The 26,802-nt window shown below is 37.3% G+C and overlaps 1 protein-coding gene across 3 annotated transcripts in view; it reads right to left on the bottom strand.

Moving 5' to 3' along the window:
* The window catches only part of ADGRL4 (adhesion G protein-coupled receptor L4), a 77,552-nt gene that overhangs the window by 12,187 nt on the left and 38,563 nt on the right, over nucleotides 1–26,802 (bottom strand). The window contains exons 4-13 of one of the 3 annotated variants that reach the window (XM_082766399.1): nucleotides 20,531–20,686; nucleotides 19,935–20,005; nucleotides 17,909–18,082; nucleotides 17,636–17,819; nucleotides 15,202–15,318; nucleotides 13,847–14,040; nucleotides 12,366–12,536; nucleotides 10,613–10,816; nucleotides 8,861–9,081; nucleotides 8,695–8,761 (exon numbers count right to left, since the gene is read on the bottom strand). In XM_082766399.1, the coding sequence (XP_082622525.1) occupies nucleotides 8,695–8,761; nucleotides 8,861–9,081; nucleotides 10,613–10,816; nucleotides 12,366–12,536; nucleotides 13,847–14,040; nucleotides 15,202–15,318; nucleotides 17,636–17,819; nucleotides 17,909–18,082; nucleotides 19,935–20,005; nucleotides 20,531–20,686 (1,559 nt within the window). The remainder of the gene's footprint in view (nucleotides 1–8,694; nucleotides 8,762–8,860; nucleotides 9,082–10,612; nucleotides 10,817–12,365; nucleotides 12,537–13,846; nucleotides 14,041–15,201; nucleotides 15,319–17,635; nucleotides 17,820–17,908; nucleotides 18,083–19,934; nucleotides 20,006–20,530; nucleotides 20,687–26,802) is intronic. The other 2 variants (XM_082766400.1, XM_082766401.1) reach the window with 2 other exon arrangements.

Here is a 26,802-nt window from a genome sequence, read left to right as displayed (position 1 = left end):
GTTGGCCCTTTGCCTTTTAGAAGTATTTATGATTCTGTTGTGGATATGGTCACAAAATTGCCTGCTGTGGCTTATGGTTGTACTCAAAGTCACAAAAAGCTCTTTCAATGACCACTTTCTTCCAAAATGAATATTCAGATGAAATTACTACTGTGAATATGAATTTACTTTTCTAAATGCCTGCAAATGATGAACCAAAGGGGCAGTAGAAGAGTGAAAGAAAATGTGATTTGAGTGAGAAAATATGCAGTGTGGATATAGTCAGTATGTAATTATTAAGTAAGTACAGAAAACATCAGTCTGTTAATTATCTATAGCAAATTTTGAGTCCTCTCAATGAAAAATTTAGGGTAAGTGTATGATTTATGGTAATTGTATTTATATCAAGGCAACAAAGAATCACTGAAAGCATATTAAGGAACATAATAATAATAATAATAATAATAATAATAATAATAATAATAACAACAACAACAACAACAACAACAACATATGACAGTTCAGAAAATTGTGGCATTCTTGCAAAAATCCACTGAGGCTGAAGATACATGGATACATTAAAATAGTGGGATGAGTTTGTTCCTACGTAATGACATAAGAGAAAGCAATTTTCATTTTGTGGACTAATGCTCACAGACTTTTTTCAGGTATTTCCAGGGACCTTAGATCAGGGACTTTAATGATGGTTTTGAAGGTCAAAGGGAAAGAAGGAAAAACCTCTTTCCTCTGAAGGTCCTGGCCTTGCTGACAAACTGCATCCATTGGTATGGCAGTGTGGAGACTGTGGTTTAGAGACTAAAGCTGATCCTGTCAACAGAACAGGACCAGTACTTTCAGACTCAGTGACTGTTTAGCAGGTATTGCTGTTTGCTGAACAACATTGCGGTTTGAAATAATTTGTTTCAAGCAAAGTTGCAGACTCAGTCTCTAATGCCACTGTGTAATTAATTATTTCCACTTTATCCACAATGTCATAAGAAATGCCATGGAGACACCTTTAACTGAAGCCACAGAGGGGCTAATGAAAAAGGACTATTATTTTTTCATAAAGAATAATAAAGCCATTGCTAGTCCCAGTAGGAAATTTATTTTCACTAAAAAGGCAGACTGAGGAACAAGAGTAGATATAAAAAGTGTTTAAAATAGCTATTTTCTAAAACTCATACACTAAACAGTACAGAATATATTTTCCTCATCTAGCTCAGAAACATAATGAGGCATTTGTTACAAGTAACCCTTAGGAAAAACAAAACAAAACAAACAAATATTAATATTAGTATTAATAAAAATAAAACAGAAAAGAAAACAACAACAACAACAAAAAAAACAGGCTATACAGAATTTCCCAAATAATAAATATTCAGTAAAAAGTATGAGATGGTGGTATGATTTATTATAACAGAGGCCAGAGGTCAAACAACTTTTTCCATAGTAGTCCTTAGAATATCAAGACATATCAAGAGTAATGAACATGACCTGCTTCACTGAGAACAGGAATAATGGGTGAGCAATTGGCTAACGGGCAGGGCCCAAAGGGTTATGGTAAATGGAGCTGCGTCAGGCTGGCGGGCGGTCACCAGTGGGGTCCCTCAAGGCTCCATTTTAGGACCGGTACTTTTCAATATTTTTATAAATGATCTGGATGTAGGAATAGAGGGTATTTTGAGCAAGTTTGCTGATGACACCAAACTTGGAGGAGTTGTGGACTCAAATGAGGGCGTAAAGGCCTTGCAGAGGGATCTGGACAGGTTGGAGAGCTGGGCGATCACCAACCGCATGAAGTTCAATAAGAGCAAGTGCCGGGTCCTGCACCTGGGACGGGGAAACCCTGGCTGCATGTACAGACTGGGCGATGAGACGCTGGAGAGCAGCCTAGAAGAGAGGGATCTGGGGGTCGTGATAGACAGCAAGTTGAATATGAGCCAGCAGTGTGCCCTGGCAGCCAGGAGGGCCAATCGTATCCTGGGGTGCATCAAGAACGGCATCGCTAGTAGGTCAAGGGAGGTGATTGTCCCGCTCTACTCTGCGCTGGTGCGGCCTCACCTCGAGTACTGTGTGCAGTTCTGGGCACCACAGTATAAAAAGGACATGAAACTGTTGGAAAGTGTCCAGAGGAGGGCTACGAAGATGGTGAAAGGCCTTGAGGGGAAGACGTACGAGGAACGGCTGAGGTCACTGGGCCTGTTCAGCCTGGAGAAGAGGAGGCTGAGGGGAGACCTCATCGCAGTCTACAACTTCCTCGTAAGGGGTTGTCAAGAGGCAGGAGACCTTTTCTCCATTAACACTAGTGACAGGACCAGCGGGAACGGGGTTAAGCTGAGGCAGGGGAAATTTAGGCTGGACGTCAGGAGGGGGTTCTTCACAGAGAGGGTGGTTGCACACTGGAACAGGCTCCCCAGGGAAGTGGTCACTGCACCGAGCCTGTCTGAATTTAAGAAGAGATTGGACTGTGAACTTAGGCACATGGTCTGAACTTTTGGGTAGACCAGTGCGGTGTCGAGAGTTGGACTTGATGATCCTTAAGGGTCCCTTCCAACTCAGGATATTCTATGATTCTATGATTCTATGAATAATGTGAAGAAGCCTAAGGAGACAGTACCTGATTGCATTCATGTGGGATTATTGGCTTTGGGGGGCTGTTTTTTTTTTTTTTTTTTTTAAATTAATTAATTAATTTAAAAGGGAGCAATGGACTGTCAGATCATGCTAAATATTGAAGTGTGAGAAAACAAAACAAACTCTTTGAATATTTACTTCTCTACAAGAAAGATGTTCATTTTGAATGGCCTAGATTAGAGTATTAAGTACATGAAAATTGTGATTATATGGGAAAACAGCAGACTAATGGATTTGCCAGGAAATTTTTCTGCATTGATTGCAGCAGTATTGCTAATCCTGAATCAACCTAAATGTACAGAACTGAATAAGTATTAGAGCTGCCCAATAAGATTTGATGAATGCACTATTCCATTAATTTTACCTTTTTTTTTTTGTTGGTGTTGAATAAATTATTTTACAAATAATGGTAAAATTAATCAAATAAATTATCTGATGAATGTATTTTTTAAGTAATTGACTAGCTCTAATGAATATGCAGGCAGTTCCTTAATGAAAAGCATTACTCTACTGTTAACCTGCTTTCATCACTCATATGTCACTTCTTTTTTATATTTTGCAACTGCAATCTGTATATTTTATTCATTTACCCATTCATTTATAGGTGGGAAGTTCAGAACAGTCTGGTTAATCAATCACTGCAATTCTTAGAATATTTTTGCTTGAAAGTTGATTATTCATTACATTTATTGCATATAGGAATGCTTAATAAAAAGAACCTGGCTTTTCTGAGGACACCTCTCCCAACAAATACTCTTGGCTTGTATGTTCCAAGTCAAGTTTACAAGAATGCTCTGCGAATTGCAGAGTCCATTTATAAGCCATCCTGCACAGTGCTAGGATGTTTGGATAAAAGCTACATACAGGATTATTTGGATGGTGTGCAATTTTGGATGTTCCAACCTCAAAGAACAAGTCTGTATTTTGTCATTACAGAGGTGGTCTCAACAAAAAAAAAAATCTATACTGATAGATTTATACTGTTAAATGGCAAATTACACCTGTTAATGTTACATGTCAAACTTCTGAGTCATGGTTCCTCACAGGGGTATGACAATTTATTGTGGCAGTGATAGTGGGTGGAACAGTCAAGCCTGCACATCTCTGTCAATACTGCAAAAGTGAATATCAAGTTATCATGTGTCCCTTTGAAATTTTTGCACAAAGCTCAACAAAACAGTTTTTGAGATAATGTTGTCAGAAAGAGGCATATTAAAAGGGTCCTCTATCATTACAGATAGAGTAGCAGTGATTCTCTTCCAAATTTTCCTGTTAATGGCTCATTGTAGTGGGTTTACATGGCAAGGTTTTGGTAGCAGGGGGCCATAGGGGTGGTTTCTGTGAGAAGGATCTAGAAGCTGCCCCATGTTTGGGAAGGGCCCCACTGCTGACCAGAGCTGAGCCAATAAGCGATGTTGTTTTGTGCCTCTGTGAGAGCATATTTAAGACAGGGAAAAATATGCTGCACCACACAGCAGCTGGGAGAGTGAGAAGAGTGAGGAACAGCCTTGCAGGCACCAAGGTCAGTGAAGAAGGAGGGGGAGAGGCGCTCCAGGCGCCAGAGCAGAAGTCCCCTGTGGCCTGTGGTGAGGACCATGGTGAAGCAGGATGTCCCCCTGCAGCCCATGGAGTACCACGGTGGAGCAGGTTTCCATGATGCAGCCCGTGGAGGAGACCACGGTGGAGCAGGTGGCCCTGCACTGATGGAGGCTGCTGCCTGTGGAAGACCCCTGCTGGGGCAGATTCCGGGCCGGACCTGTAGCCTGTGGAGAGGAGACCACGCAGGAGCAGGTGACCTGGCAGGAGCTGCTGCCTGTGGGGGAGCCAGGTTGGAGCAGTTTTCTCCTGAGGGATGGACCCCGTGGTACGGACCCATATCTGGAGCAGTTCTGGAAGAGCTGCTGCCTGTGGGAAGCCCACGCCGGATCAGTTCATCAAGGACTGCATCCCGTGGGAGGGACGAGAGCGACCAAGAAGGAGCGGCAGAGAAGAAGCGCTGTAGACTGACCGTAACCCTCATTCCTCTGTGCCGCTCAGGGGGAGGAAGTGGAAGAGGGTGAATGGGGGGAAGGTGCTTTTGGTTTCTTCCTTTTTTTCTCACTTCTCTTGCTTGTTAGTAATAAGCAATTAATCTTACTATCTCCCTATGCAGAGTCTGTTTTCTGCCCGTTACAATAATTACTGCATGATCTTCTTGTCTCAACCTTTGAGCCTTTTTCATCGTATTTTCTCCCCGTTCCTCTTTGAGGAGGGGGAGTGAGAGAGCGGCTGTGGTGGAGCTCAGCTGCCCACTTGAGCAGAACCACAACACTCATAGACTTTGGGTAAGTACAGCTTAATAGTCTTTGTCCAGCCTTTCCAAACAGCATAATTTCTGCCACTGGTTGGACATCTACCATATAGCTGTTCCTCACAGTAGTTATGAATGGAGGTACATATCCAAGGTGTTTGAAAGACAAAGTTCCTACAAATGTCAGTGATGTGGATGAAAGCCCTTACATGTGTCTGCTTGCACTCAATGCAGTGTATGCAGTCATGAGAGGTGGGAAAAGCCTTGCAGAAGGCCTGTACAATGGGAAGGAGTCTCTTTTTGGCTTACATTACATGCTCATCAAAACTGCAGCTGCATTACCCTGCAAAAAAAATGGTTATTTCCATTCTAGACATTTCCTATTGCAGGGAGATTATTATTTTAAGAGTGTACTGCAAAAGAAAAGAAAATGTTCTAGGGATTTTTTTTTCTCTTTCCTACCTTTTATCTCTGGAGCTTATATTTATATTTGCCTCAATCAGGCATAGGTTTTGGTGTGTGTTTGTCCCTTAAAGCTTGTGATAAATTCACTTTTCTATTAAAATTTTAAATACTTGTTATAAATAATTTCACCACACTTGTATGCTTTGATCTAATCTATTGCATAGTTTTAGCTAAAATGGATGTGGTTCTAAAGATTACAAGTATTAGGAGAAATAAATAAGTTGTGGAAATTATCTTCAGCTTGCAGCTTGCTTTACAAAGGTTTAAAATGCCCTTTCTTTGCTAAAGAGTTTCTGACCCACTCTTTTTCATGTACAGTCACCAACCTAATAATAATTTTTAGATGGGACCAATAAGGCCATTGCTTTACACTTAAGAATTCTAATAGGACCATAATATTAATAAGCAAACACCTTCAAAAGTAGTCTTACTGCTTAGCAATCAGAGGAGAACTTAGTTTGTACTCCTGATAAACACTTGAGCTCCTTATGCTTTGCTATTATTACTGCAGATTTAAAGCCCAAGCATGTATTTGAAACAACGTGCCTGGAGACAGAGAATCCACTGGTTCAGAACCAGTTCTGTTCTTCATCATTTACATGCTGTTTCAACAGCATATTCCAGTACAATCCAAACCACAAATCTCCTGGGGCCCCAATCACAGAAACTGAAAGCACCATTTGAGTATGTGGGCTTTTGTGCTGACAATGATTTTAATGTTTTTTTGTGCAAGAATCAGCTTTGCCGTGAGTGGCTCTCCAGTTTTTCTATCCAAACTCTCCAGGCTGTCTTGGAAAACCTGTAGAATCAATGCCATTAGCAGATGAATCTCAGAAATAAAGGTGAACTTGAAGCTGCTGGAGTTCATGGTTTTCTACTTGAGGTCCTCTATCTGGTTATCACAGAATAAAAATAACATTCCTTTCCAAAGGAATTAGTCTTAATTAGTCTTTTTTTTCTATTTTTTTTTCTATTTTTTTTTTCCCTTCTTTCTCTTTAATTAGCTATGGACAAGTTGGGAATCTTAGAAAGATAGGCGTCTGTAATTAAAAGGCCTTCCTGACTGACACTACCTTGGAAAGAGTTTAGTCTTTGTCACAGCGCACATGCAGTGCACTCAACAGGAAGGCTGGACAATGGAAACAGAAATAGTGTCACCAGCGCGCATTCCATAGAGCAGACATTTAACACCAACTTCATCTTCTAAAGTTAATATCTATTTTCATAAGGTTTTCTGTATTTTCCACAGAGAATAACTTGGATAGGACTGAGGTAGCTCTCTGCCCTCTTTGAAAACTTCCCTCTTGCAGATCAAGCTTCCAGTTGCTATTGCCCCTTAAAAACAAGTACTCAAATCTCCCTCAGAAAAAAACAACCACACAGCAGGCTAAGCAGCTCACTGAAAATGTGGTGTGTTTCCTCCCCAGTGTAGTAATGCACATGTATATGGTTATGAAGAGAAGTAATACTATGAAAACAAGTATTCACAAAATGCTTCCATAACAAAGCCAAACATAGAAAAACAACTGAAGGGCTGTTCCCAGTCCAGCTACAGCCCCTTTATGTGGCTTAACTTAGGCAAGGAAACCAGAAAAAGAAAAAGACACCAGTTGTCTGCTATTCTCTTCCATAGGAAGAGTTCATCTGTACATAGGACCTGTACCTACTTCTGTTACTTCATAACAGAAGTTAAGTTGTCTGTAGCCTCAGAGAAAGGCTATGGACCTCAAAGCCCAGCTTGCAGGATGTGCCTCTGCAGCCAGCTAGACTTATCTCAGAGCCAACACAGACCTGCTCTGCCTCTGTACTGTGTACCTAGGGTCCCATAGCACACACAGCTCATCTGGAGCTGAAAACAAGGTTGCAGATGCATACATTTTGGCCATTTTTAATGATTTGATAGCATAGCTTTCTTGCACTAGCAGTGCAGTTATGTGTCAGTGATCATAAATCTTCACCTGAAGCCAGATGAGGTATAGGAAGGAAAGCAACAAGAAAACATCTCAACCCTGCAAGCTGACTTCATGGAAGAAAGAGATAAGGTCCAAAGATGTAAAAGGAAATTGCCAACTTAAACTTAAGAACTGTAAGAATTTTCAGAAAATGCTGGTCTTTCCCCATATTAACCTGTCAGTGCCATCTGACCCCAGAAGCACAAAGCGGAGGGAGGTTGCAGCACCTTGCCTCTCTGTAATTCTGCTGTGCTCACCAGCAGGGTGAAGTGGGGAATCATCACCTTCTGGTTGCATCTGGCAGGTTGCTCCCAGCCTACCCCCAGCCTACAGTAGAAGCTTGGGATGAAATTGGACCAGAGTTATACCTGATACTTTATTTATCTTTGAAACATCTAATGCACCGAAATAAAACTGTTTTACTATCATCTTGTGTGTTTTGGGCCCTGTCACTTCTTCCTTATACAAATCCTCACATTTATCACCATCAGCTTAAAAAGGAAGGGTTATTATTGACTTGACCATAGATTTTATAAGGCTTCACCATTGTACCTTCTCCTTCTGTTAGCTCCAGCTATTGCCCAATCACTGTCAACCTAGTCATACAAAATAATGCCCCATTACAGTTCGAATGGTTTGTTAAACTTTATAGCACTTAGAAATGCTCTTGAGGCACCAAAAATGTCTTGATTCAGAATGGAACATATAATACCTGCCAAATTTGCAGGTTTGAAACCACTTCCAATAAGAATTAAAAAGACCTTCTTCACAGCTGAAATAGGGCTATCAATACTTGACTTGTCTGCCCATGTGAAATAGTGGGTTCTTTTCTCTGACGTCGCAATTTAGTTTAAAATAGCTTTGATGATGACAGGGTACATGCGAGTGATAAAACCATAAAGATGACAGTCTAATCTTACAAAGATGACCGATCACTGATAAGAGATTAAGTCATACAACATTTGAAAAACCAGATTATCTGTCTGCTAGTACAGTGTCTGTGTACACCTCCTGCCGAGCCACGCTGAGATGCCAATGACATACAAAGATACTACTTAAAAACTAGAAATGCTTTTCTCAAACCACTAGACTGAAAAAAAGAGAAAGCAAGTGAGGAAAAAAAGCTCTGATCTTATATTAAGCTTTTTTTTTTTTTTTTTTTTTTTTGTCAAACATTCATTTTTTCAGGCTAGTGAAGTATTTAAGATGTACAGCATATAAACAATTTAGAGACACTATAAAAGGGTCTAAATTAGCCAATTCTGCCCTATAATTAGCACTCACAGCTATGCTGGCAATGGGTGGGTGATTATTAAACACCTTTTATTATTGGTTTTATGTACTACAATAAAAAATGAAAATTATACTTACAAGAATTATTAGACATGCTGGTCCTATAAAACTCCATATAAAGTTATTCTTTGTGCTGAGCCAACATCTGAAAAATAAACAGCACAAAGCATCTTGAAATGTGCAAGGCTGTTGTGACTATTGCCTTCTCACGTACGCTGATTTGAAATCAAAAACAGCAACTTACACTTCTGTGGTGCCATAGTACTTGTATCCCAGTGCAGCAGAGATCCCAACAACCACAGCTGGACTGACATAGCCAAAAACATAAAAATTCTTGTGCAAGAAACCCTTGTTGTAGATGACTCCCACAACTATAAGGTAGAGGTGAATGCCTTCAATGCACATCCATGCAAAAGCAGCTAGAAGGAAATAATGGAGTAATCCAGCAGTAATTGAACAGAAGAGCTAGAAATTCAACCAGAGAAAGCAAGAGTCATAATTCTATTAGTATGTCTCTCTTAATATTACAGCATAAGCACAGCAACGTAGCAATGCTCAAGTGGTGGCCCAACAACACAGATGTAAAGCTGATTGACAAGAATCTTGACCTGTACCCTCAAGAACACTTGTTCGTTAGTGTTTTTACTGTAGTAAATACTAAAATAAGAGGATAACATTCAACTTTTAAAATGGAAGAATGCCTCCCCAGAAAAACTGTGTAAATAAACTGACAAGGTGTGTTGGGTCTGTCTGAGCTGGAGTCACCTTTTCCCTGCAGCAGCCCACACGGTGCTGTGCTCTGCACTCATAGCTGGAACAGCACTGATATCACTCCAGTGTTGTCTATTGCTGCACAGTGCTGGCACAGCATCAGGACTCCTTCCAAGCCCCCAAGAGCCAGCAGGCTGGGGGTGGGCAAGTGATGGGGAGGGGACATTGCCGGGGCAGCTGACCTAAACCAACCAAAGGGATATTCCGTAACACCTGATGTCACACTCAGCAATAAAAAGGGGGGCTCTCGTGGGGGAGGGGGCTGTTCCTCCTGAACAACCACTACACGGTTTGAGGCCCTGCTTCCCAGGATGTGGCCCAACATCGCTCGTTGATGGGAAGTAGAGAATAATTTTTTTTTCCCTCTCTCTGTGCTTCCGCGCGGACTTATTGTTTCTTTTGTTTCTTTTCTTCTCCCCATTCCCTTTCCCTTTAATTAAACCTTTCTCATCTCAAACCTCGAGTTCTCTGTGTTGTATTTTCTCCCCCTTTTTGAGGAGAGGGGGAGTGAGAGAGCAGTTGTGGTGGAGCTCAGCTGCCCACCTGAGTAAAACCACCACACAAGGTTGATTCCACAGTTACACCTTAGTAGTCTACATGCTTTGCTGATCTAGACAAAGCTTATTTTGATGATTTTGACAGTAACACAAATAGGCTTCACAAGTTTTTTATTTTCATTTTTATTCATTTTTATTATTTTTTGATAACTTATGTATAATTAAATTTCCTAAAACTAATCTGAGATGGAAGAATTAAAAATTCTACTTGTATGTAAAGTGACAACGATTCAACCTTACATTTAGAAAGCAAAAGTTCCTCATCCAACAGTGCAATGTTTCAAAGTCTACCTTGAGACTGCAGCTCTGGCCTGGCTTTTAGGGAAAACTATCATCCAGACAGCCACTATCATTGGTTTATACAGCACTTAAACAGATGGGAAAATGCCAAACACATTGAGTCCACAGTCTCGGTTAAAGTGACAAAGTTTAAATGAAACCCATGGAGCAAAGTCAATTTACATCAGCTCAGATGACAGCTCTACTCCAGATAACAGCATGCTCAGGTGACTGTTTTATATTTCCTGTTACTAGACTTAAGAAGCCAGTGTCACTAGAATATTCATATTGATACTAGAAGGAACTGGAAATAGGTGGAAGATGGTATCTCATACAGTATATTTACTTTCCAGCATTAAGTCAAGCCACAATGAGTGAAAAATACCCACCTTATTATTGTTCATATTAATTCCAATCAGAAAAATAAGTTCCGCCAGGAAGAGGCTGCAGCAGAGGTTTTTGTGAATTGTTGTTCTAGTGCTTTGAATTTCACTGAAGAACCAGAATGTAAAAATGCACATGGAGAGGCAAATCAATGAAATAATTATTCCTAGCTGAGTGATTCTTGTAAGAATGTTATAATTTGTAACACCCTGGGGGAAAATTATAATATAATATTTAAAAGAATAGCTTTGTACATTCTCAAGAAAGACCATATTCTATAATACAGATTTTTTTCTTCTTTTTGCACAAAATATTAATCAAAAATGTTTGTAGAGCTTCATCGTAAATGCACATTTTGGATAATCTAATTTTTTTATTTTTTTTTTGTGAGGTAGATATTACTGTAGGGCAAATTAGTAATGAACTATAGACGTTACTGTTCTTGCATTTTCTGATATTTTCTACCAAAACCTTATTAACATCAGTATCTCCTAATATGATTTTAAAATCAGATCATTTTAGTGAATGACAAACATGCTGGCAGTAGGACATATATTAATATGACATGAACATTTTCTAATATAAAAAGACTTATCACAGCAGTGACTTAGATAAACAAAATTGAATAATCGTCTTACTGAATTTACAACATGATCAAAACAAGACTCCGAAATAACAATCACTTCAAACAAATGCTTGTTTGAAGATATGTAACATGAATGTTCTATAAACAAACACAGGCTATTTTAATATTGGATGTATTTTCTGTATAGAAACACAGTTACATTTGCTGCTTGGTATTTGCACAAAGAATCTCTGAAATACATGACTGTTCATCAGCATAAGGATAGCATTCAGCCATCCCAAAATATATCTAAGTATTTTTTTTCCTAAATAAAGGACCAGAGATTATCCTCCTCCCATCCTTCCTTTTCCAAATAACTATATAAGTACCTGAAAAGGTCTTAAATTTGAACTGAAGACTTAGGATGCTATTTAGAAAGCAGGAAACAGCCTCTATCAGCATGAAATTCACAGCATGAGAGAACTGTCTCAATACAGTGCATTCATGCTAATATTCTGCTTGCAGTCAGTTCTGATAACTTATAAAGCTGCCTCCTGAGGCAGGACCTAAGCTCCTGCAGATCCCCACATACACCTTGGAAATCTATGGGGCCTCTTAAAGTACAATGGTCAGAAACTGAGTACTCATTCTCACAAATTGTTAGTCATGAGTGCCCATGTTTAATGGTCATAAAATTCATTCTTTTTACTGTTGATTATGCTCTTCTGATAATGCTATTGCAAACTCTCCGGAGAGCATTTAAAGGAGTTTATAGATGCCAAGGTTAGACAAATGGGTGGCAAAGTTTTGTGCGAGAGAAATTGTGGACCATATGGTTACTGACCACCAATGAATGCCAGTTAAATCCCAAGATAGTCTTAAAGTGGGATTTAAAATTAAAAGCAATGCACCAAAAATAAGCACAACAGACTGTGTATTTGGAACAAGATCCATTTCTGCATCACTGCTCTATAATCCTGCAGAGAGGACGTACGGAAATTCAAACACATGTGGGAGGAATTTTGTTTGCCCTGTGCACAATAAATTGTGTGTTTGTTGAACAAAAAACAAAGAAACAAACAAACAAAAACAATCTAAAGGGGAAAGAGTACATAAATTGCACTGCAATAAAAAATAATGAATGAAGATGGAAGAAAGTTTCGGGTAAAACACTAAATTAAAATAGCACTTACAACAGAGCCACCTGAGGACATCAAAACAGCAAAATGAGTCAGATGATTACATTTGCATGAGATATGAGTGGAGTTGGAATGTGTCAGCTCACAGCCTTCTGTAGCCCAGTTGCCATTCATTGTGTCTGCTGAGTAGTTCCAAAACGCACATTTAATATCTTTATCTGCAGTCTGGAACAGAAACAAGATGTTTTACTGATGGCAAAAGGCAGGATATTTCCCATCAAGAGACCTTTCTTACATTACCCAGCACAATTCATTAAAAATTGCATGTTGCTATTGGAAGGTTGGGAAACAAAAAGCACATTCAGGACGGCCTATTCCAAGCAATTAAAATATGGCTCAGAAAGGAAGCATTTTATTCACACAGCTAACATCCCACCAAACATGCAGGCTAATCAGATTACTGAACCATTCTGGCACTTACCAAGGTGCTGGAATTTTTACCTACTGAAAACTATATACATGTATACTCCTGCACCTGCTGAACATGGACTAAACTGCAAGGTTACAGCCACAATGCTTGTCCTGTTTGTAGCCCCTTCCAAATGAGCAGTTCAAAAATTGAGACTTATTCTGTGCATTTTACAAAGGAATCTGGGAGAAAGCCAGGCTCACATCACACCTGGTGTATCAGGTGTGATGACAGGGATGAATAAGATCATTAATATTATTTATTACTGATAGTGCATACTAACACTAATAAAAGATCAGGTCCCCACTGTAACAGATGCTATATAAATATATGCACATTTATAGAAATGTGATCACTATCTCAAATATTACAAGGCAAGTAACTCTAAAAGCTGGGCAATCAAGGTTAACACTTTGTCCTTCTGTCCACCTCCCCGCATAGAGTCACTTTCTTGTTATGTATGAGATAGATCTTCATTCCATGTAAGAATGTTCTTCACATACAAGTAAAGCCTGCAAAATCTTTGTATACTGGAAGTAAAACTTCCAGTTTTAGAATAATGTATTCAGATTTCAGAAGTTGCAACGGTGCTATACTATTGGTTTTGCTATTACCTCCTAGGTGCAAGATAGCTTTTTGAATTAGTTTTGAAACATTCCTTCTTTCCTTTTTTTTTTTTTTTTTTTTTTCCCCAATTATGTTTAATTATCTGATAAACTTTCAGGGGGAAAAAAAAAAAAAAAAGACCTAAATAATGAGGAACCTGTAATATTCTCTGCTTCAGGCAACTCCATTTTATTCATACTGCAGTCCAGCAAAGATGGTATTGTTCTCCTTGCTTTAGTCTAATAGAACCTTCCAGCAGTATAGTATTTAGTATATTGCACTTAGGATGCTGCATTTGAGATTATCATTATTTCTCTAATATGATTAAACTCACAAGAGCAAATGACAGAATTATGTCTCAATATATCATACACTGCAGGTATGGTTACATAACACACAACAATTATCTGTTGTTTTGTTTTGAAGTTGATAAAAAACAACCAACCAAACAAAAACTTACCTTGGCATACTTTAAGGTAAATGTTATTTTCTCGAGCTCATAGAGTGTAGGTGGATTTGAGCTAATTGCAACAGCTATAACTGATGAGCTTACTGTCTGCCTCTGTTCTGAACTATCTTTCAAGGAGCGGTTTTTAGGCGATGAAAGCAAAGAACCAATATTGCTATACCGCAGAAAGACAACTGCAACAGTGCCTATAAATCAAACAGACCATGTTTAGTAGTTTGTGGGTTTTTTATAGAAGAACAAAATTGAAGACATTAAGGAAACAATAAACAATAGACATTATTACTGCTATTGCATAAAATATGCAAAACAGATGGAATCTTTGTAGAATACTTATAAAAATGTTTTAGAGAATGAAATATAGCTTTATTTAAAACAATGCAACTACCATTAGAATTAAAAATGTGTGTTCATGCTGGAAATTCTAATTAGATATATATGCATTTTTTTTTTTCTCGAGTAATATATATGCTTGCTGCTGTACAACAATTCGATGCGCACGTGGTATCAGGTCTCATGAACCAAAATGGCTCAGACCTGGACTCCTCTGAAGCACATGGCTTGCTTTGACTTCCATTACAGTCAAGCTAGAAGATGACACAAGGAAACAGAAAGCAAAATTATTTTAGGGTGCAATACTGATCAGAGAAAATGTCATGCTTCTCTTCCCTGTACCAAGATAAACCTTAATTTTAGGTGCTGATAGGTAGAGAAGCTTGGATTATCTGGAAGATTAAGAGTTAAAATATATATATGTGTATATAAGTGTGTGTATATATATATATATATATATATATGGTGTTTATGTGTTTATTGGTTTAGGTGCATTCATTCTGAAGCTTTTTAAACACATTCATTTTATTTTAGTGATAGGCTATCATGAGCTATAAGCCATTTCTGCAGTACTTGGAGGTCCAAGCCAAGATCTGAGCCTCTTGGTTTTAATACTGGGGAACACATTCTTGCATTAATGAGCTACTCTCTAAATAAAGAAGATGGTCCAATTTTTGGCGTGACACAGGGAGTTGAAGGGGCTGGTCCAAAGTTAGACAGTAGATCCCTGGGTAAGAAAAGGATAAAATTCAGAACCCTGGTACCAATATCCAGTTATAAAACTAATGGGTCATCCCTGTGAGATACTCATTGTGTCACTGGAAATAACAGTAGAAATAGCAATGTTGAGATAAACAAGGGGTAGGTGAGATGGTGATAAAAATGCCTTGACTGTAATCAACAGGGCTGCTTCTCAGTCTTGGTAAACTGCACATTTGGGTAGTAGGTACAATCTATCCAAGACATTTATTACCCCCCCTCTCCCCCCTCACAGCTCTCTAATCTTTGTTTCTTACCATTAGGATGAGATTCCTCTCTCTTTTTTGGGGAGATTTTTACATAATCTCCCCCCGTGTATACATGAGGGTGAATGTGTTTCATGTGGTGTGAGTCAAAAGTGAAAACCTTGAGTGCTGCAAAAGAAAAAAAAAACCTGTACAAATCACAGCTACATTATGGTCTAAGATAATTTACAGTTGGGTTAATAAATGTGCTATTGCATTGTATAATTACTGTGAATTTTAAGAATATATCATGGTGCCAAACTTTTCAAGAAAAATGCTATTAATATAGCATGTTTGCTTAAACCTCTAGATTTTGTGATTTCCATGCATACATTTTGGTCTCATACTTTTTACTCTTTCCATGATAAATATAGTCTTTTATTTACCTTGCATTAAATTAGGCACTGGAAAGAATAATGTAAGTTACTTTAGGAAGAACTATTGCTTTATTAAAAATGCATTTCTGAAAGGGACCACAAATCACAATTATAAAAAGCAAAGCATAAAATTCTCTACTGAATAGTAACTTTTGATAAAAGCCAATTTTTGAAATGTATATATTTTATAGTTATCTATCCATGATACCAAATGCACATTGCACCATGAAATAATGATATGTCTTGTCAAAAAGCAAACAAACAAGCATCACCCCTCAGGACAAAAACTACATTAGAAGACATCTAGCTCTTTACTTGGTTCATTATAGTGCTGAGTTTCAATCACCCAGGACAGGAACAAAAAAAAAAAGGCAATCAGGTCTTTTTAAAAAAACAAAATTAAATAACAATAAACAAATCTAAAACTTGACTGATGGAGGACTATCACTAAGCTAGACCATCTGCATTGCTTATAGCACAGCACACAAAAGTAATATGAACTATTCGATAGACCAGCTGTCAGAAAATGTTTGCGAGGACATAAGAAATATTTTTTTTTGCAGCTAGAGTTTTGAAAAGCTTGTAGTTCAAGTGCTTGCACCATAAAAAGTAATGGAGAGAGAGAGAGACAGAGAGAGAGAGAGAGGTAACATTGTAGTCTTGTCCCAAAAGAGATGTGTGGGACATATATGAGCCCCACAGAAAACATATTAATGCTGAGAATCAATAGCAAAAAATTTTAGTGTTTGGGACTAATTTGGAAAAGAGCTCATAGAATTTCTTGGAACAAGATAAGCCAGAAAATGATCAAGAATTTGACTTGGAGATTCTTTCCCGTTCTCATTATTATTTTTTTATTTTCTTCTTCTTTATGTATTTATTTATTTTTGTCACCTTGGTCTAAGTGCCATCTATGCTACCACTAGAAGTGGAACCTGACTTCTCTCTCCTCTCCACCTTCATGAACCTCTCATGGTCATGAGAGCCTGTGCCTCCAGCCAGGGTGGAAGAGGACGAGAAGAGCTCCTGGCACCGTTCTGGATCTGCAGCAGTGCAAACCCAGAACTATTCTGAACTTAAACAATTCTGTTTCTACAGAGTTTATTCCACAGAACAAATCACTCCCTATTTTTTTTTTTTCTGGATCATTTTCGCTAATTTAATTTCAGAAAGGTGAGAGAAGAACAGTTGTCTTGATCTGCCTTAGAACAAAGGACAGATCTTTCCCTTCAAATGATTTTATGATATGGCAAGCCAGTAAGAGACAGTGAAGGACTATACTGATTCTAAAATATGAAATCAGGTCAGATCCAGTTTGGGCACATTCAGAAAAACAAAATTGAATGAGTAATCATAGGCAAAGAAATTGACAACATTTTTTTAGAGTATGGTTTTCAAAAGTGACTGGTATTACCCTTATTCTGGATCCTAGGAAAACTGGTAAGATTTGGTGTGAAGAAATTAGCATACAGGGAGAGAGCAAAATGGTGCAGATAAGATATTGTAGATATAATATACCCGTTAGATAAAATAAACCCAAGATATATATATTATATTAAGGTATAATATACCCAATTCTTGTCCTCTGAAATTTCTCTTACAATTAGAAATTTCTTTGAAAACAAGGCCACAAAAGATCTGACTCACATTCTTATTCCAAGTTTATTTAAAATTCTTTCAATGAACCAAAAAGAGACAAAAAGCTTTAAAAGAGCAATTCCAGCTTCTGCTGCAGTTTCTCTGAATATTATGTTCAGGATACTTTTGTGCATGTAAGATGAATCCATACTTACAACAGTGTGACTATAATGAGAGATTGAAAGACGATCTGAAAGGACAACTTCCCACAGCCTCTCAAGGTTTTTTTTTTTTTTTTTCTGGGCTTAAATGTTCAATCTTTGAAAATTATGATACCTATAACTGAAAGTCAGGTGTTAGTTATGAAATTTATACAAATTAACACCTGTGTGTTTCACATAACACCATTTCTAATCTTATAATTGTGCTGAAAAACTCCTCAGTGTAATTCACATCTAAAGTATACCTTAGATTAATTTTCTTTATCTTACCTATGTCACTTGTATTAGCATCTAGCTGTGTTGTCTTTTTGAAGTTCTGTGACATGAGAAGTGCTGCTTGTTCTGCAGTATGCAGAAGCTTAGTCAGGCTCTGTCTTTGGTTATCTACAGGAAGGGCTTCCCAGACTGTGATTTTGTCTTTTTGTAAAAAATTATTCACAGTGTTAACCAAAACCTGTAAATAAAATAATATTTTTAAGTGTAAGAGTCATACACTACTTGTAAAGGAAAGAAAAGCACATCTTTAAGGCTTGATCCACTCACAGTAATGGTTGTATTACGAAGTACTTCATTGTCAGGAACTGAGTAATGCATGGTATTCAGCGATGAATAAAATAATGCTTCAACATATGAAATCACATCTACAGGTAACAGTGGTCCCAAAGTATTCTTATTAATTTCTTGAAGCATTTCCAGGGGTGTTTTTAAATGACTAATCTGAAAAATACAGGAACGTACATGTTAATAAAACAGGTAAAGCCTCTGTGTGTGAAAGTAAGCCCTGTACAAATAACTGATTTCTGAAAATTAAAAATAACAGAAGGCATTGTGCATAAAAAACCAACACTATTTAAAAAAAGAGTTTAACAAATTTGAAAAAGAAAAAGAAAATGAAAAAGAAAAAGAAAAAAAAAGAAAAAAAAAGAAAAAGAAAAGGAAAAAGGAAGAAAAAGAAAAAGGAAAAGAAAAAAAAAAAGGAAAAGGAAAAGAAGAAGAAAAAAGAGAGACATGTCTAGTATAACCCTAACAAGCAACTATGGTAAAAAAAAAAAAAAAAAGAACTTGTGTGCTATCGTTACACTTTTTTTTTTTTTTTTTCTTTTTATCACTACAGCAGCTCAGTTTTATTTAGCATAATGCTCCAAAACGGACTAGTAACTGTTATGCAAAAATAATTAAATGTCAATGATATGATAACTCAGTTGACTCTTTTCTATTAAAATTTAGTTGAAGAGCTGGGAGCAGATGGGCAGTGTTTGTATTTTTTTTTGTTTTTCATTTTTTTTTTCAAATGCAGATCATAAAGCATTGAGTTCAGTAGAACCCTACTGCCTGTTTCACCCTCACCATTTAAAATTTATGAGCTACTAAATGTACTTACATAAAACGATTAGTTTAAAAAGTAATAGGCTAAAGAGGGTGAGATGTAGATTGAGACTCCAGTTTCCAGTGTCATAGATGAACAAGAAAAGAATTCATACTTCCTGATACTGAAATCTAATGAGATGTTATTGATCCAAAAACACTCTCAACATAGGATTTGCTAAGACCTAGTCTCTGCTACTGAGTAGCTTTTGTGGGTTTTGCTTTGTCTTCGGTTGCATCTGAGTAGAACTAGAACACAGGCTAAAAAACAGGGTAAAATCTGGAAGAGTTATTTACATAAAACTGAGGTATTTTGAGTTATTGCATTGATTTGACTTCAGTTTGACCACACATTAAAAAAAGTCTTACTCTAATGATCCTGATGTTGGCATTCACCATGTCTTTTCAAGTAAATATAGTATGCATATTAATATGATGTACTATATCGTTGGTTAACACACATTTTAAGAAAACATAGGCGAATAAAAGCTTTTAATTTAATATCTTTCTGAATCTGGTAACTTGGGCAAACAGCCTAATATAAAATGCAAACCTATGCAATTGGTTTTAATTTATTTATGCTTATGTTTCATTTATCATTTTAAATTAGACATTACTTTAGTTGTAGTTGTAGACTAATAAATACTATTTTATTTATTTATTTATTTATTTATTTTATTTGCATCAGGAAATCTCAGTTTCTGTTGAAAGAATCTAGAATCCTGAGTCTTTGAGTCTATAAAGTCTGTGCCACTTTACATACTATGCTTTGAGAAGGAAATATAGTAGCATACCAGAATGTTATTCTATTTTGTCACTTGTTGACATTGCTTTTGTAAGCTATCTTGCTGCCTTTCACTCTGAACAAGCAAATAATTGCACATCAGTACATGCAGCAATGTGTAACTTCAGAAACTACAGAAAGAGTCGAGTGATTACCACACTTCTGAATTTTTCATGCATCATGACTCTGTTTGAAACTGAACACACAGATTCTGAGCAAGTTACTACCATGATTTGAACATGGAACCCAGTTCAAATAATTTGAAATTATTAAAAATACTTCTGTAAACATGCTTAAGTTCAATTGTATGCTTCAAGCATTCGTTAAATGCTCCTTAAGAACTACTATAATTGAAATAACAGTTTCAAACAGAAACAATTAAAGGATTTGCAAATTAATCTATAAACCAATGTTACTTACTCCAGCTAAGGTTCTATTAATATGTTCAGATATACAATCTTTGTATAACTCACACTTGGCCTTCGGGTTTTCTGTAAGTTAAAAAGAAACTAATTATATATTGCAGTTTAATTAATATTCAATATATACTCATCGTAAGAACTGTTGTCTCAGCAACTCCCCAAACCACCAGCATTCTGAATCCATGCACATACTCTCCTTTCTCAAATTTAACCACTAAGACTTGGCCTTGGCCACATGTGCTACTTGTTCAACAGAAAGGAACATGGGGATGGAACCTGAGCTTTTGTTTTGCTCTGGTGGAGAGTTTGGCCCCTTTCTTTGGGACTTCCACAAATGAGAGAGAGCTCAGGTTTACAGAGGAATACAGGTTTGATGACTGTGAGGAGATATCCATTATTCCAAATGGATTTCACCACTCTGTTTAACAAAAATACATTTATAAAATGATTCTATTCTCAGGAAATGTAGATGTGACTGCCTTGCCTCTTTTTTGTGTCTCACTGATTAATCTAACAGAAGATAAAGAGACACTGGTGGGTTTCTCAGAAGATGTAGCTCTATAATAACACATAAACCTTTATAATATCATGTACCTTGGCAGGAAGTGCCATCACTTGGCTTAAACTGCAATTTTCCTGTGGATGGTTGATAACCTTCCTTACAGGAGCAGTTAAACCCTCCATCCACATTTTCACATTTTGCATGAGCTCCACAGGCAACAGTTCCTTCATTGCTGCACTCATCTATATCTGCAAATATCATAAGAAATTGATTTTTTTATTAAGTATTTACAGACTAACACCTTGCTGCTTTGTTGATAATAGCCCTACATACTGCAAGTGGTTTCATAATAAAATTTCATGGAAGAAAAAAAAAAAGCAAAAACTAAAAAGGAAAACTTAATGGCAAAACACCTGCCAATTATAATACTTACAGATTAGAAGGATAAATCATAATTGATCATATTTTTATACTACCACATTTATTACTATAAAATACTGTATTGTTCATATTTTAAAACTGTAAGTTTAAATGTTAATTCTATCATAACAAAATGCTCGGCATGATGCAAATCATCTGAAATCCATTTTCCAGAGATTAGACTAAATAGATTTTCTCAGCCTTACTATTCAGCTAGTGAAGAGAAAGAAAACAGTTCTCTTTTCTTTTAAGTCACAGCTTTAAAAAGATGCTACAAAAGATCACTCTATACATCTCGTTAATCTAAGATTTAAGCTCTGTGCCCTTTAAAGCACTTGCCATGTCTTTTTTTTTTTTTAATTTCATTTAATTTTAATTTAATTTAATTGCATATGCCTAAAATGGCTTTTGCCCTTCTAAATAATTTGCTGCTAGACATGTTCACTAACTGTGTGAGGCACCATCCAAGAGCAAACCTCATGAATTCTGGTAAGGGAATCCACAAACAGTTTAGAAGGGCTGGGCACTAACTGGCTGCAGTAGGGATTATTTTGCATTATTTGGTTGGCTGATGACAGAGATCAAATAACTCAATGGATTCACTGGAGAAAGTAAACTGGGAACAGCACCATATAATTCTGATGAGTGAAGTAATGGGCTGTGAAATGCTGTGCTGGAAAGGAGAAAAAAGTGAACAGTGTTGGGACAGGTATATCTGACAAAAAGAGTGGAAAAATGAAGTGACAGATGAACACATTTTAAGGAGCAGACCGGGAGGAAAATAGGCTGAGAACTGAACCAAGACAAGGTAGAAGTAGAGAGGCAAACAGATGAACTGGAGAGGAAGACAAACCACATTAAGATCTGGATTGACAATGATCTTGGGTAAGAAATTGGTGGAAAAAAAAGGAGAACTGATAAGCTGATTATTGGAGGATAATAGCTACATGAATTGACAGGAGGCCTTTATGCAGCCAGATGGCTTTTAAGATCAAAAAAACAGAAGATACAGGGGGCTGGAAACGCACCATTTGCATACAGGAACTATTTTCATACTCTTGGTACAAGATTGCCGGTGGTTTTCAAAATGAATGTTCAAAATGTTTCAAAACAAAAAGAGCAATAATGTACGTGAAATAAGGTTGCTAGAGAAACAGAAATTGTGGGAGACTAGAAAAATGTACTGCATGCCCATGGATGTATCCAGGGAATGAAGAAAGATGTCTGAAGGGTACCTGGGGGCCATCTGCTTTTTTGGACAACATTTTTGGTAAGTTTGTATAACATTTCTTACTAATGGCAAGAGAGCCTCCAGAAACAATCAGATTAATTTCCCCCCCCCTAATATGAGGTAACTGCAAACTATGTTTGAACTTTTAGTGGAATATCCCAACAACCTGTTGTTTTGTGCTTACTTTTCCAGCTCCCTGTCTTCTGCTTTTAACCATATATGTCTCCCTGGGGTTCAAGGAGATGGCCTGAGGTCCCACCTCACTTTCACATCTCTATTTTCCTCACTAAACGGTAGCTCCCCTTTGCACCTGAAATGCTGCATTTTCAACCAGGGGTTCAGAAGCTTCCCTTGAAAAGCTGTTGAGATGCCAGCATGATGCAGCTGGAAGGGCAATGAAGATTGAAACATGGTAGGGCTGGAAGAACATTTCCCTCCCCAGCAAACCACCTCTGCTCTTCTGGGAGAGTCACGAAGGAATGCGTACTTGAGTGGGTGGGCATAAGAACGAAGCTTACAGAATGAGTCTACATTATTACTATCTGCACTAGGATAATAAGTTGTTTCCATGACCCCAGCTGCTTATGTTTCACTTCAAGGAGCTGAGTTTTTTATTATACATATCTGGACGGTTCCTGTGGCCTCAGTACTCATAGTCACAGGGCTAACCATGTTATACCTCAATGAATCTGGCAAAAGTGAAGAAAAGGGGGAAAAAATTATGACACAGGCTACCTCATAATTAAATGCTGCCATTTAAAGATAAAGGCTACAGTTCTTGCTCCTGGCATTTAAATAACCTCTCACATCAATAAATTATAAAGCTCCTTTTGAAACAATTGCCTCTCAGTGCCCTGTTGCATGACTCAGTGTGAAGCAGACAAACTTTGAGTGAATTGAAGTGCCAAGGGTGAAAAACATGACGATACCAGTTTGCATAACAAGGAAATACATCAGCTTTATGTTAAGATTTCTCTGGCCTTGTCAGCTACGTGAAGGAAGACCAATAGGTCTGAACAGAATATTCAGTACATATGTAACGCAGTTCTAAAACATCAGCAAATGAAAACAAGCTTTGCTGAAACTTAAAATGACTTCCAAATATACAAATATTTGGATACTTTCCAGATTGCCATTGCTAGGTATCAGGTTTCTGTGTGATTTAATGTTCCAAGTATTTCAAAATTATAATGATAATTTGCTTTTCATGAGCTTAGTTTGATAAATCATTTATTTGTCATTATTGGGCATTCATACAAATTACCCTTATTTTTGTAATTATTTCACATATTAAGCGTAATGGAGATTTTAATGAGAAAGCAGGATTATCCAAAATAACAGGAGAAACTCAAGCACCAAGGCACATCTCTAGCAACAGGATGGCTATTTAAAGTCAGATAGAGACACCCTGTCGAGTATATGCAAATAGACTTTCTGCAGTTGAGTTGTCCATATGGAATGAGTCCATATCCTGCCTATCTAAATTACTATTTCCCAGAGAAAAAATCTTCTGGATGACAAAATTAAAAGGCAATATGCCTGATCTTGCAAGGCACTAATCAGCTTCATATTCGTTCTAAATCAATAAGATTTTCAGGGGCAGCCAATGATTTGTGACAGTTGCAAGAATGCTGCTTTTAAGTCCCTGCTTTGAAATATTCCGTGCAGTAGCTGTAGTTTTTTGTTTCTTTATATTTTGTAGCTATGCCTTTTTAAAGAAATATGCAATTGTTGGACCACACATGGACAACAGCTTGTCAGTGCTTTCAGCAATTCAATTTCACTGGAGCTTTCAGGCTAGGATCTTAAACCATCCTCCTTGATTTACTATGGGAGCAGGACTGGGCTGCCAAGGCTTGTGCGAGCAGTCTTCACAGACAACATTCCTGAGCAAAGGTTGAAGAATAGCAGCTTTTGAAACAGAAGAGCATTTTCCATAGCTCTGCACAAAGCCCTGGCCTTTTAGTAAATATTCAAAACAAATCCTGGAACTGAACTTTGAAGCTTTTATAATAGCTCTGATCAGAAAATGATATCACCAACACCACTTAGGCTAGTGTGAAAATAGATTTATAGCCTTTTATTTTATTTCTGGGCTTTGTCACTCCTCATTTACTGCAGCAGGCAAGGAAATTCCAATTAAATTAAAAGTACTGAGAACAGTTATTATGTTCAGTCTTGCCAATTACTGGACTGTACCTACATCGCTTTGATTCTTCACCAGTCAGTCAAGACAGCTTGATGTCTACATTATACCTTCTGCTTATTAGTAGCTTGCAAGCGACTGAAAAGTCTGGTTGCAAAGCACTAAATGTCCCTCCCCATGTCTCCATACTGTGGACGGTAGCAGCATACACAAAGTAGAAATGAAAAAGCCTAAGAACAGCACAAGTAAAAGAAAACTTGGCAGTGTGGCGTAATGCTATATCCTATCCACTGTACAACTCTCTTGTCACAGAAAAAGATGTGATAGAGAATGGCTGCCTTCCCAGTACTCTCAGAAGAAGCTGATAAAAAGCTGAAGAAAACTAATAGCACGTTCCTGGAAAAGGCAGAGTGGCATGGATGTAATGTTCATTTTAAAGATGGCAATTTTCATATTTTTATTCTGATGACTGAGGTGAAAAAAGTAGGTTTATATTTCACTTTTTTTTAACTGCAGCTGAACATTCAATAAAATGTGAAGTCTAAGAAAAAACATGGATTTTACACAGCAAATAGATTTTAATAGCTCATATTTAAGACAGCAGAAAAATGTCATCTTCAGCAATATCATATATCTGCATTTCTCCCCACCTCCCCAGCCCTTCATTTCCTTTCTCCTTTTTTTCCCCTCTCACTCCCTTCCTACTCTCCAGTTCCTCCTCTATCTACGTCTTTCATTGTCATCTCTTTACCAGTTCTGCCTGATAACATATTGAAATACTGGCTGATGCTCAATGCAAAACCTAACGTTCTGGTGAACTGACACTTCCCAAAATTCTCTTTTGAACCGCTACCTTGAGATTATTGTCACTTTGTAGTTGGAAGATTAGTAATAATGACCAAAGAGTAGAGGAATGAACATGCGTATGCACACAGATTTTGAAATGGACTCACAAAATGATATACCACATTTGTACCACTAGGAATTCCAGACAGGCTTGATGTCATTTGTTTATAAACAAATAGATTGCGTAATGGTGCTTTCTCCAAAATTGAATCACTGTATTTTTAAAGTTACTGCTATATACATTCTATATCTCTGTATGTACACACACACACACACACAAATATTAAAAAGAAAACTTAAAACTTTGAAGAATCTAAAAATACTTGAGTGGGATGGATACCTGGTACCTTTGTTGTTTTCTTTGTACTGCGTTACTTGTACTGTGGTCAGAATTATAACCTTGGTATCTGCTTCAGCTGTGTTCAGAACAGCCTGAATACACTTCTTGCAGCTGCAAGTCATATCTACTACCTGTAGCAGCAGATCCATTGGGTACTAAATATCTTATTACGGTTTTCCTGACTGATAAAGTGGAAACTTAATTGTGGATCAAAAGGTTGTCTTTAGGACTTACTGCTTGGTAAAGTAATTGGTACACTCTTTTAATAAGAAAAGGTACCCACAGGTAATTTTTTATTTCAGTGTGAATTTTGGAAGCTCTCAGCTCCTCCCATATAAATTTGCAAAAAAAAAAAAAAACAAAACAAAAAAACACAGAAGAAATGTGGTAAATTAACCCTCAGTCTAAAAATATCAGTCTGTCTGGTAAAGGAAAGAGGGGGAGAAAAAAAGGAAAAATCAAGTTAATGGTAAAAAGCTAATGTAACACAAGAACAGTCAGAGAAATAACTTTGAAAACTTCTGAGGCTGAGGAAATGTCATAACTGGTAAAAATCAAAGCGTGGGCCAGAAACCATGAGAATATTTACAGCTCGATGTGCTAACAGTCTCAATCTCAGCTAATTTATGAACGATTCATAGCGACTGGGTAAAGCAGAGCTCTTTTAGACGGATGTGAGCAATGGGCCAGAAATGTTGATTAGATCACTTTCTGGCTTAATATGCAGCCATTCTGCTGATATTAAAAACAGTAAGAAGAAGAGAGGTTGTCAGCGCTCACAGGCTCACAGGAGACATATCTCGAATGAGAGACAGTCAGCATAAAGGTGTAAAGGGCAATAGATTTATTTCCCATTTTCCCATTCCCTGAGGACTGTTGCAACATATAGAGAAAATTACCAGGAGTTTGAAAAAAAAGAGAAATAGTTACAGTTCTTCCATTCAAAGGAAATCCTAAAGGATTGCATAGATGTTCACAAATAACATTTTTCCAGAGAACTTTTCTTCCTCTTTAATCTTGAACATGATCCATCCAACTGTTATAGAAACAAAAGCTGATGGATGGATGGGACAAGAGGAAGGAGTACTACTGATTTATTTATTTATTTATTTACTGCTTTTGGTCAGACTGGAAAAATTACTGAAAATATCCAAAAAAGACCCAAACAAAAAAATATTGGGAGCAAGCAGGTCACATGTATAGGGAGTTTTGTTGGTCCAGAGTGAGAGTGACTTGAATGAAGAATACTTTGTCACTCTGCTTTTTTTTTTTTTTTTTTTTTTAAAGAATATGACCACCTATCAGTGAAACTATGGCTTAAATGGGTGGGGATGGGGGATTTCTATGTTAACTTAATTATATATCCATTCTCTAAAACTAT

Source organism: Aythya marila (genome assembly GCF_965140915.1).
Source record: "Aythya marila genome assembly, chromosome: 8".
NCBI classification, from domain to species: Eukaryota; Metazoa; Chordata; class Aves; order Anseriformes; family Anatidae; genus Aythya; species Aythya marila.
The sequence above is the reverse complement of the archived record's forward strand: the minus strand, read 5'-3'. Positions and strand labels throughout refer to the sequence as shown.